The 12985-nt window shown below is 45.3% G+C and overlaps 1 protein-coding gene across 1 annotated transcript in view; it reads right to left on the reverse strand.

Annotated features, from left to right (window-relative positions):
* Positions 1-12303, reverse strand: part of PMFBP1 (polyamine modulated factor 1 binding protein 1) — a 353820-nt gene extending 341517 nt beyond the window's left edge. Inside the window, exons 1-2 of the mRNA XM_065416399.1 lie at positions 12258-12303; positions 10272-10417 (exon numbers count right to left, since the gene is read on the reverse strand). Of these exons, the coding sequence (XP_065272471.1) occupies positions 10272-10417; positions 12258-12303 (192 nt within the window). The remainder of the gene's footprint in view (positions 1-10271; positions 10418-12257) is intronic.
* Between the last annotated feature and the right edge of the window lie 682 nt (positions 12304-12985).

Below are 12985 nucleotides of genomic sequence, written 5' to 3' on the forward strand. Positions count from 1 at the left end.
ACCTACATCTATCTCTGAGTTGTGAAGAATATGTACTAAAGTTATAACAACCAACAAGAATGCACTTTTATGTAGAAATACATGATTCAATCGAGTCTTCCTTACTAGTAATTTAAATCAATTTGATTTAAATCAATTCCACCCTGGTCAGAGCCCAGGCTCCAGCTGGAGCCCAAACATCTACACTGCAATTTTTAGCCCTGCAGCCTGAGCCAATTGACCCAGGCTCTGAGACTCAGTGACATGGGTTTTTTATTGCAGTCTAGACATACCGCATGTGTGCTATACTGTTGCCTCCCTGAATCACTTCCTACAGTCCCCTCTTTCCCCAACACTTCTAGTAAAACATTAAATAACTGAAACTGAAAATAGTCTCAGACCTTCTGAGTGTCACAAGTGTCTTCTCTGTGGGTTTGGCACAGTGGCATCCGTGCTCCCTCCTGCACTGCTCCTTCCCAGGAGCTCAGAGGGTAGGTCCGTTCACCTTCACTGTCTGCCCTGCTACTGAATGGACCTGTTCTCCTTTTTGAGCTCCTCCTCCAAACCCTGCATGATTTGTAGGTCGGCAGGGTGGGGCTACTCAGGTTAAGAGCAGCTGCTTAACCCCTTCCTTACTGGTGCAGGGTTTGCAAATCCCATCACACAGGAATTTATGGAAAACAGAATCTGTCAAACTAACTTCAGATCATACGATGAGACTACAAGTTTGGCTGATAATGTTTATGGTATTGAAGTAATATACTTAGACTTCTTTAACACATTTGACTTGATACTGCATGACACTGATTGAGAAACTAGAATGATACAAAGTCAACATGGCACACATTAAGTGGATTAAAAACTGACTAAATGACATCTCAAAATGTAACTGTAAATGAGGAATAATCCGTGGGTGGGTTTGTTTCTAGTGAGCTCCCACAGGGATTGGTTCTTGGCCTTATACTATTTAACTTTTTATGAATGACTTAGAAAAACACAAAATCATAATTAATAAAGTTTACAGATGACACAAAGATTGGGGGAGTAGTAAATAACACTAGCACAGAGTAATCTGGATCAATTGGTAAACTGGACCCAAGCAAACAATGTGTGTTTTAAATACTGCCACGTGTAAGGTCCTACATCTAAGAAAAAAGAAGGTAGGTCACACTTACAGGATGAGAGACTCTACCCTGTGAAGCAGTGACTCTTCACAGGGGATTATGGTGGATAATCAACTGAACATGAGCGCTGGGTGCAAACTGTGGCCAAATGTGATCGCTAGTATCTTTGGAGGATGTTAAACAAAAGGTATTGAAGTTAGACACTTTTGAATCAGCAGGTCCAGAAAACTTGCATCCAAGAGCTTTAATAGAGATGGCTGAGGAGCTCCCTGGACCATTAATGTTGATTTTCAATAACTTCAAGAACTGGGGAAGTTCCAGAAGACTGGAAGAAAGCTAATTTTATCCCAATTTATAAAAAAAGGGTAAACAGGATGATCTGGGTAATTATAGGTGTGTCAGCCTGACATCAATCTCAGGCAAGATAACGGAGCAACTAATCTGGGACTCGAATAATAAAGAACTAAAGGAGGGTAATATAATTAATGCAAATCAATATGGGTTTATGGAAAAGACAGAACCTGTCAAACAACTTGATTTTTTTTTTTTAAATGAGATGACAAGTTTGGTTGATAAAGGTAATATTGCTGACATAATATACTTTGACTTAGTACCACACATTTAGATTAAAAAAAACTAGAATATGAAATTAACATGACACTCAGTAAATGGATTAAAAACTGGCTAAGTGATAGGTGTCAAAATGTAACTGTAAATGGAGAATGGTCATCGAGCAGGTGTGTTTCCAGTGGGGTTCTGCAGGAATTGGTTCTTGGGCCTATATTATTTAACATCTTTATCAATGAGCTGGAAGAAAACAAAATCATTCCTGATAAAGTTTGCAGATGACAGAAAAATTGGGGGAGTGGTAAATAATAAAGGGGACAGGTCATGAATTCAGAGCCAGCCGAATCATTTGGTAAACTGGATGCAAGCAAACAATATGCACTTTAATAAGACTAATATAAAAGTATACATCTAGCACCAATATAGGCTATACTTATAGAATGAGGGACTCTACTCTGGGAAGCAGTGACTCTGAAAAATATCTGGGGGTCATGGTGGATAATCAGCTGAACATTAGCTCCCAGTGTAATGCTTTGGCCAAAAGAGCTAATGCAATCCTGGGATGCATAAACAAAGGAATCTTGAGAAGGAGCAGGGAGGTTATTTTACCTCCATATTTGGCACTGGTGCAACCGCTACTGGAATACCGTGTTCAGTTCTGGTGTCCACAATTCAAGAAGGATGTTGATAAATTGGAGAGAGTTCAGAGAAGAGCCACGAAAACAATTAAAGGATTAGAAAACATGCCTTACAGTGATAGACTCAAGAAGCTCAATCTATTTAGCTTAACAAAGAGAGGCTCAAGGAGTGACATGAGTTCACTATAAGTACCTACATGGGGAACAAATATTTAATAATGGGCTCTTCAATCTAGCAGAGAAAGATATAACATGATCCAATGGCTTGAAGCTGAAGCTAGACAAATTCAGCCTGGAAATAAGGCGTAAATTGTTAACAGTGAGAGTAATTAACAATTAGAATACTTTACAAAGGGACATGGCGGATTCTCCATCACTGACAATTTTTAAATCAAGATTGGGATTTTTTCTAAAAGATCTGCTGTAGGAATTATTTTGGGGAAGTTCCATGGCCTGTGTTATACAGGAGGTCAGACAGATGATCACAATGGCTCCTGCTGGCCTTAGAATCTATAAATCTATGAACAAACAAAAAAATCAAAATCGAACGGGTTTCTAAATCATGTGCTCTAGTTCACGGTTTCTCAATCTTTTTGATACCAGGGACCGGCTTGCTGCCTTCCTAATCTGTGTCAGGGAGATCTCAGGGACCAGCGCTAGTCCACAGATGGGTTTTTGAGAAACACTGCTCTTGTTCAACCACATCTATTGGACCAGAAGCAGGGATTAATTCAGGGACGACCTCTGGCCTGTGTTCTACAGGAGATTAGACTAGATCATCACAATGGTCCCTTCTGGCCTTCAGGTCTAGGAATCCATGAATTAATCTACGAACACTGGGAAACAGGAGGGCTGGTGGAGTGGAACCTGAAAGGGGCCTAGAGAGAGGATGTAGAAAGGCTTTGAGGAGGGGTGAGAGAAGGAAGAGGCTGAGGCAGTGTAGTGCAGAGTGGTGGTGAGGCCTGCAGCAATTACTTAAATGCCCAGGCTGCGACTTCCAGCAAGACTTGGAGAAAACCCTCCTTTTCTGGCCCAGTGTCAGTGGGGCTGATGAACTGCTGAGCCTACAGAAAGCCAGAATGGACTGATGGATCCAAGTGGGCATAAAGAGGAGCAGTAGCCCAAAGAATGCAGAGACCCTGTTTAGCCAGCACTTTGGAAAATCTGCCCCATAGAATCTTCTTAGCAGCACTAATAGTCATTCTAGCTGTACACTGCAGGCTATTAACTAGTCTTCCATGTTTCCTAGCCTGTATCCTAAGGATTTATTTTCTTTCATTAGCGTGGTAGGGATTTTGTGAAAAAAGCAGTGTCCTGAGCATGTCTGGGTTTAGTTTGTCAAGTTCATTCACTCTTCTTCCAAATTGCATTCCTGAAATATTGCTTTTGTCAGTTTCTCTCATTTTAAAAGCACATACAGAATGAGCAGAATGCATGATGTCCAGTTTACCATCTATTGATTCTTTTCTGGCATTGATTGTAGCTATGCTGGCACAGCTATGCTCTGTACCAACAGAAGATAAAGGGCTAAGGAGCCTAAGGAATGCTGGAAGACTATTCTGTTTATTTGCTCCCTCAGATGTTTTGGTTATCCCCAGAAGGGTAAGGACTCGTCCAGTGAGGCTTGTCCAGATAGCTAAATGCCAGTAAACCCATACAACCTACTCCACCGGGAAAGACAGTGGGACAATTGAAGAGAAGTTGTGGCACAGACACATGACCCAACACCATTCATTTGCACGCACACAAAGACAGGGAAGAAGGGGAGAAACTGAATGAGGGATTGAGAAGGAAGACAAAAGAGCAGGCAGAGGAGCAGATTTCCTACTAAGTGATGCTGAATGTTACAGGTACAGAACAAAATCATAACTAAAAGCTTAGTTATTACATTAAAGACCAGATTCTCCCATTGCACAAAGGCTAGTATCTCAAACATGTTTATGAATTTATTCTCACAACACCCCCATGAGGTAGGGAAGTATTGTTTTCCCCATTTTACAGCAGGAGAAACTGAGACACAGAGAAAGATTAAGGGACATTATTATGTGCTCAAGGTCACACAGGAAGTCTCTTGACTCCCAGTCAGATGTCTTAACCACAAGACCATCCCATCCTCCTTCTGTGAACTGTGCTGAGAAATGTAAAATAGACACCAAGAGGGCCACACAACCAAAAACACTTTAGAGTAGCTCTGTGGTGGACATGGAGCAAAAATACAAGAATTCTTAAACCACACCAGCATGCTGGTGTGAATGCACTGAAACATATTTGCTTAAACCAGTTATGTCCAACTGGTTCAGTTACAAAAGGTTAACACAGCTTAACGACCTGGCCTCAGAATTTGTCATCTCTGGTCATTGTATTAACAATATTGCCAAATCCGTTGATAGGATTCCTCAGGCCTAACCTACATTACAAAACTGAACCACTCCGACAACTATTGTCAACAATAGTTTGCAAATTGAGCTGTAGATGTAGGCAAGAATCAAGCCATATTCAGCTCCATTTCAGCAATCATGGTTAAAGGGTGCTTTGTTAAAAGCTCTTGAAATCATACTAAAGGGAAATACAATTAGGAAAAAATTCACCAGCACAGGAATCAACCTAAAGTCCCTCAACCAAATTCCACTGAGTATGGACAGCATGTGAGTTCAATCCTTGAGGGGGCCATTTAGGGAACTGGGGTAAAAATCTGTCTGGGGATTGGTCCTGCTTTGAGCAGGGGGTTGGACTAGAGGACCTCCTGAGGTCCCTCCCAACCCTAATATTCTATGATTCTATGTCTGTGGGCCAATCTCCGGTACATTGGAGACATTGTACCCCACTTGTAGGTGTAAAATGCATGACTTCAAAGCACAAAGGGGCACTCAAACAGCGCTGGAAAAATCAATGCCAAACAAAAAACAAATGGCTTTCAAATGATTCTGGATTCTTTAAAACAAAAAATTCTTATTTTTAGACCACATACAATAGTTTAAGGTGTTTTTTCTTTAGTCCCCTGGATGGTAGTTAAGTAACTACACATGCCTAGCCTGGTGCCTTTCTGATGGTAAATAGGAGATTTTGCATTTAAGTTACAATATGGAATACTTCAGAGCAACCTCATGCCAAAATGGCACATTTCTGAAGGATGCAAAGGTATTCAATAAAAAGCTTTTAAAGGCATATTTTTAAACTTGCAGCAGGAAAGCTTTTCTGTGTCAAGACACTAATTCTTTTAACAGCATTGATCAAAATGTCATTCTTTTATGAGTGTACAATACCTTTTAATGGCATACAACAAGCCATTAGGGTTATACACCTCCAGACAGCTTACTGGAAAAAAGGGAACACTAGCCAAGATACAGTCACCAGTTTTTATACTTCTAATAAGGTTAAGTTTTTTTCCCCCAGCTCTATTTCATCCTAAAACCCACAAGTGAAATTATCCAAAGATTAAACCAAACTTCCTATCACTTCACCAGCCACAATTATTTTCACAGGGACCCACACCTACACCCAATATTCCCAAGAAATGCCTCTTTCTAAATACTGTAAAATATTCCAGCTTTCCAAATGGGACTCTGCCATCAAAGATGTAAACACCTGTGCTCTGCTTTCCCCACAAATGATCAGACTTCTCTCTTAATCAGCACTGGCTAAGGACTAGAAGTTGGATGAATTGTATAGTTTTGTTCTATATTTTTAGTTTCCAGAAATAAAAAATACTTTCTAACAATCCAATTCTATCCCAGGTCTCAACCATTCTACAGATAATGTGAATCTCTTCAAGTGCACCAACTCTTCAGAGAGTCTAAGCATTATTGGTGATTGCATTTACTCTGCTTGAATGAAAGGCAAGCATGAACTCCTGAAAAGTGTTCAGCACTACTTCAAATCCTTGCTTCAGTTAAAAATACCGATAGGAAAGGCAAAGGATTCTGTCATCCCATCTTTGAGAGATTTCATGGTAAGGGTAGTGGGCTATTTATGGGGTTTAGTAAAAGATGATGGCTGAGGAATGGGTGCAGTACAAGAACTTTACACATTTCATTCTCTGAAATATTCATAAATAAAAATTAAATTAATGGAGATATCCTGTCTCCTAGAACTGGAAGGGACCTTGAAAGGTCATTGAGTCCAGCCCCCTGCCTTCACTAGCAGGACCAAGTACTAATTTTGTCCCAGATCCCTAAGTGGCCCCCTCAAGGATTGAACTCCCAACCCTGGGTTTAGCAGGCCAATGCTCAAACCACTGACCTATCCCCCCACTAGCATAGATAATATTAGATCTTCCCTTCAGTTTCTCCTTATGTGGACAAATTGGCTAGACCATGCCTAAGTCAGAATTATTAAAACAAAGAGGAAAAACAATTCCTTGTTAAAAAGTAATATCAACGAAGGAAAAGCTAACAAAATGCAAATGTAAAATAAGATTCTGATTAGAAACAAAAAGAAGGGAGATACCAAAGGTTATAAAATCATAAGCTAAAGCACATTCAATTATGACTATGGGCTTGTTTACACAGCAAATTAATTCAGTGAAAGCCAGAATGTGAATCTATCGCATGCCATGCACTAACTCACCACATGAGCCCTGCTACCACACACTAGAAGTTCCACAGCGTACTTTGACATACAAATGCACTCTGGAACATCTAGGGGGCTGTAGCAGGGTCCATCCAGCAAGTTAGTACAGAGTTACCAAGTCACCCCCAAAGAGCATGACCTGCCCAGCCAGGTCAACTAATAATGCAGACCAAAACCAAGTCAAGATTAGAAGAGCAGTGACCTAAACCAGCTATAGCTAAGAAACATATCCAAGTAGCTGATACCTGAACAGCAATTATATTGTTATGAACAGTAAACACACACCTCCTGTGCTTGTAAGTGCAGCTGCAAACCCTTAATCACACAAGGGCTCCTTAGTCACACAAATAGGCTAACCAAACTCAATGAGACTACTCACATGGACAAACATTGGCAGTATCAGAGCCCTAATGGCTTAGTGATATCAGCTGATGATGGCAGCAGAGCAGGTGTAGGGGAATACCAGTCATATGGTTAACACATGACTGAGCCTTGATCCCCTCACCTGTATTTGGACACCTTTGGGATGTGTTTTCTTGACTTTGCTAACAATGTGTCAGTCTTACTATAATTTAAACAATGTATATATTTATTTTGTTCTGTGCATCTTATTTTTTAAGCAGGATTATTTCTAACAGTAAAATGAGGAAAAATATTTTGTGGAAGGTACTGTAAGGTGAAAATGACTCATCTCTCCAGTAAGCAATATGAACTACCTGTTTAATAGGGATTGTTTTTCTGACTATTATTTACCAGAGAGTTCACAGTTGATCTGTCACAGTTGTTGAAGTCAAATGAATGAATACATATTCAAGTACATGTTCTAATTTCCAGAAACATATGATTTACTAGATTACAGCTTTTTGTGTCAACCCAGCTGCTGTGCTGTGCAGTAAATTGCAGCTCATTTTAAAAACTGATCTATATCATGTGCTATAAACAATGCAGCAAAATGTAATAACTACTGTTCGAATTATCCAAGTACAAAGTATCAAATCACAAAGCTCGGGTGCTCAAACTTTCAAAATCTAACTGCCTTGCAGACTCCTCAAAACTGACAAAGATTTAGTTGGGAGCTAACTTTTTACCCCTGCATATGAGGATTTGTAATGGAATGATGGCCTCCGCTTTGAACTCAAGGAATAAACAGCATAACTACACAGTGACCCACTCCAATGCTGAAGACCTATTCCTTGTTATGTATTTTAATTTCAGTCAACACACACACACACAATGTCAGTGTGATATGGAATAAAGGTGTGGCTACCCCAAACTCATGCCTAGAAACATTACCCACAAAATTAGAGGATGTGGGGAGATCAAAATAAGGCTTTTAATAAACCCCGGATTGCACTGGTCACAATCAGAACCTTCATTATTATTCCTGAGGGATTTCTGCGCCAAAAAATTTAAAATTCTATGTGCAATATTATAAAATTCTGCAAATTTTGTCAATAAATAAATGTGGAGGCTCCAGCATGGCAGTGGGGCGCACAGATGACTGGCTGCATGGAGGTGGGAGAGCACCCTGCAGGGCTCCCGCCACCTCGGGACAAGGACTCAGCGGTGAGGCTGCACCCAACCCTGACACAGCACAAGGGCCGGGGCTGCCCCAGAGGTCCACATCCCAGGGAGAGGGCTGCAGGATGATTTCCCACCTCTGTGCAGCCAGTCACCTGTGATCCCTGCTGGAGCCTCCACATTTATTTATTGACAAATAACATTTGCAGAATTTTGTAGAATTTTAAAATATTGTACACAGAATTTTTATTTCTTTGGCACAGAATTCTCTCAGGAGTAGCAGGAAGCAACTCACCAGGATTAGCAGTTCCGTGTCAGGCACATCAGGTGTAGGGAGGCAGACTCAGCCCAGCAGGATCCAAGTGTGGAGGGGGAGAAGAGAGCCAGGTGTGGGGTTAGAGGGTTCTGTGTGCGGCAATCTGGGTGTGGGTAGTTCAGTGGGGGGATCCGGATGCACAGGGGCTTGTTGGGGGGTTCCGGGTACAGGGGCAATGGGACTCTTCAGGGGGGTCCAGGTGAAGGTGTAGAGAAAGGTTTGCAGGATCAGGTGATGATAAAACTCATTATTTTAAAAATACACTGGCAGTTACCCCATTGAACTATTGCATAGAATAAATGGTAACTGTCAAATATGCCTCTGTAAGGGATCAGCCTGGCCTCGCCTGATTAGCAGTTATCCCATTTAATTATTGCATAAATTAAATAGCAACTGCTAATGTCCCTTTTTAAAATAAAAGGAGTTTTGGACTAGCATCCAAATTCAATCTCTAGTGTAGAGAAAAGAAATCCTGAAGCAGAGCAACAATTGCTACAACTGCCATTTGGATTCTCTCAGAAAGATAGGCTTGAGTCACTCAAGAGCAGCTCCACAAATGTGTAAGGAAAATCCCTTGAACAATGACACTTTATCTTCTTCCTTTGGTAGAAAAAGATCAGCCAATAACACAATCATATCCATCTCTGTAACCAGATTGACCAAGGTCAAGGCAGCCTGAGGAACCAAGAAATTGTCAGAGGTGCTCACCCACAATTTTCTCCAACAATAGATGGAACGCCACTTGAGAGTTAACCAACTCTTGAGGCTAACAATCTGGCTTTCTTGAGAATGGGCCTCACAATAGCTTAAAAAACACAAGGACCACAACCCCTTCATCCCCCCAGATAGGGAAACCTCAACCAACAATGGACCCAATCCTTCCCCACTGGTTTTCACCAGCCAGGAAAGACATTAGAAGGCAGAGTGTCAGCACAACATTTGGGGCTAGCAGAGAGTGTGATGACAACAGGAGATGCAGTTGGGGAGAAAACAGAGACTGAAGAAGAATCACCTTATTGTATCTTTCACCCCAACTCCTCATTCTCCCTGTAAGCAGCAATACTTACATTAATATACTCAGCAAGAGGACAACATTAACATACTCTGCTTACATCCAAAAGTCATTAGGATTTGGTTTCAAGTCCTGGAGAAATTATGCCAATTTGAACTGTTGTTCCTTCATACTTAAGGTGACCAGATGTCCCATTTTTAAAGGGACAGTCCCGTTTTTTGGGACTTTTTCTTATATAGGCGCCTGTTACCCCCCACCCCCGTCCCATTTTTTCACAGTTGCTATCTGGTCACCCTACTCATATCCATCCCATTAAAAATCTCTGGCAATTGCAACACATGACACAAGCCAATGCAGTGAGGTGTCGCTTTGCTGGTGGAACTCAGCAACAAATCTGGTGCTTCTACACCTCCCGAAAATGATGAAGTGATTCCTCCATTAGCTTCTCTCCTTGTATAATTGGGAGAGACACAATTAGGATGAGCCCCAGGTGCCCTGAAGGTTGCTCGACAGGACAAGCAGGTGCTCCATTGGGAAAGACTCACTCTGAGAACCTCCTCCTGTGTATCATCCATGATTTTGAGTTGGTGCAGGCGCTCTTGATACAACATATGGAACTCTCCAAAGAGCTGCTTCATCTCAAAAGAGCAACAGGAATCATGGGCATCTGCTTCCCTTTCATCACCAACTTCTGCAGGAAAGGGCAAGTAAAGCAGCTGTCAAGGTCAGGTTAATATATTTAAGGTCAGTAAGGACCGATGTGATCATCTAATCCTACAGCCTGTATAACACAGGGCATAGCTTTTGATTGCGTCATTACAGCATATCTCAATTAAACACTTCACGTAATGCAGAATCTACCACATCACTCGTAGCTTGTATGCTTAGCCCCACAGGTGTGAGTAGCAGCATGCGCTAACCCAGTGATACTCAGACTGAGGCTCACAAACTGCAAGTAGCTCTTTAATGTGTCTCCTGTAGCTCTTTGCAGCACATGATATTAAAACACTGTGTGATTCAACTATTAACCAATCTAGCTTATTAACTAATCAGGATGCTGCTGGCATCTCCCTCTGGCTCCTAGGCGGAGGGAAGGCCACAGGGGCTCTGCATGCTGCCCCCAGCACCAGCTCAGCAGCTCCCATTGGTCAGGAACCACGGTCAATGGGAGCTGAAGGGGCAGTGCCCACAGGCTCGGGCAATGCACAGAGCCCTGTGGTCGCGCCTCCGCCTAGGAGCCGGAGAGAGATGTCGCTGCTTCCCAGGAGCTGCCTGAGGTAAGCACCACCTGGAGCCTGCACCCCATCCCATGTCCCAACCTCCTGCCCCAGCCCTGAGCCCCCTGCTGCACCCCAAGCCCACCCCAGAGCCCGCACCCCCAGCTGGAGCTCTCACACACACCCCCACTCCAACTCCCTGTCCCAGCCCGGAGCCCTCTCCTGCACCCCAAACCCCTCATCTCCAGCCCCACCCCAGAACCCATACCCCCAGCCAGAGCCCTCACACCCCAACCACCTGCCGCAGCCTGGATCCCCCTCCTGCACCCTAAACCCCTCATTTTGCCCTCCCCCAAGCCCACACTCCCAGCCGCCCAGAGCCTATACCCCCTCCCACACCCCAACCCCCTGCCCTAGTCTGGAGTCCCCTCCTGCACCCATCTCCAGCCATACCCCAGAACCCATACCCCCTCCCACACCCCAACCCCCTGCCCTAGTCTGGAGTCCCCTCCTGCACCCATCTCCAGCCATACCCCAGAACCCATACCCCCTCTCACACCCCAACCACCTGCCCCAGCTCAGAGCCCCCTCCTGCACCCCAAACCCCTCATCTCTGGCCCCATCCCCCGCCTGCTGCCTCACCCCTCGTACCCCTGCCCCAGCCCAGTGAAAATGAGCGACTGAGCAAGGGTGGGGGAGAGCGAGCGATGGAGGGAGGGGGGATGGAGTGAGCAGGGGCGTGGCCTCAGAGAAGGGGCAGGGCAGGGGTGTTCGGTTTTCTGCAGACATAAAGTTGGCAACCCTACTGAGGTCAGAATACCACTGCATTAAAGCGGTGCACTGTAAATGCCCTGCTACCACGAACTAAAAGGTACCTAATTCACATTAATATAGTTCTCTCTTAGCCCTGGTCTACACTACAAACTTATGTCAGTAGAACTACATTGCTCAAGTGTGTGGAAAAGCCACGCAGGGCATTACACTAACGCCCCCCCCCAACCCCCCTCCCCGGCCCCTCCCCAGGATGATACACACACACACCCCGTTAAAAGCCCCCCCCCCCCGGGCATTACACTAACGCGCCCCCCCAGCCCCCGTCACAGGCCCCTCCCCAGGATGATACACACACACCCCATTAAAAATCCCCCCCCCGGGCATTACACTAACGCGCCCCCGTCACAGGCCCCTCCCCAGCATGATACACACACACCCCGTTAAAAGCCCCCCCGGGCATTACTCTGCCGCCACCCCCCACGTCACAGGACGTTACCCTGACGACCACCACCCCCCGGGGCCTGTGACAGCGGCCCTCACCTGGGGCGACCCCCGCGCGCGCCGCGCTCCGGTCCAGCCGCTCCATGCTGCTCGCGGGTCCCGGCTCTGCGGTTCGAACGAGGCCGCCACACCCGCGTCCCGCCCAGCTCTTGACCGACAAGTCCCTCTGCCATTCGCGATGCGTTCTGACCACGACTCCGCCCCCTACCGCGATTTCTGTCCAATCAACGGTCAATGGGGCGGGGCGCGGAGTCAGGCCGGGACGTGCGGCAGTTTCCTCGGAGAGAGACGCTCGAAGCTGCTGGCGTCTGGGCGGTACTTAGCGTTGAATAACAGATTCGTCCCCCAATAGAAGTGCAGCATCTCGCGCATGGGCGAGCTCCATTGGGCAGAAGGAGGAGGCGGGACTATCGGTGAACTTGAGGAAGCTCGGTGGAGAGGACGCCAAGCGTCCGGTCGCTATGGAGACGGGCTGGGGCAGCTCTGTAGGAGGAAACGCGAGCAGCCAGCCGCGGTTCCTATGGTGACGGGGGAGGGGGCAAGTTCCCAGGTTAATGCGTGTTCGGCGGCTGCGGGGAGGGGGAACAGTCCGGCTTCCGGGACAACACCCCCCCTCAGCAGAGAGCCCAACGCACCCCCCCGCCCCTCCGGGACAGAGCCCCCCCACATCCCCCGTCTGCTGCCTCCCCGGGCAGAGCCCCCCCCCCACAACCCCCGCCCCTCCGGGACAGAGCCCCCCCCCACATCCCCCGCCTGCTGCCTCCCCG

Source organism: Emys orbicularis, chromosome 14 (genome assembly GCF_028017835.1).
Source record: "Emys orbicularis isolate rEmyOrb1 chromosome 14, rEmyOrb1.hap1, whole genome shotgun sequence".
Classification (NCBI taxonomy): domain Eukaryota; kingdom Metazoa; phylum Chordata; order Testudines; family Emydidae; genus Emys; species Emys orbicularis.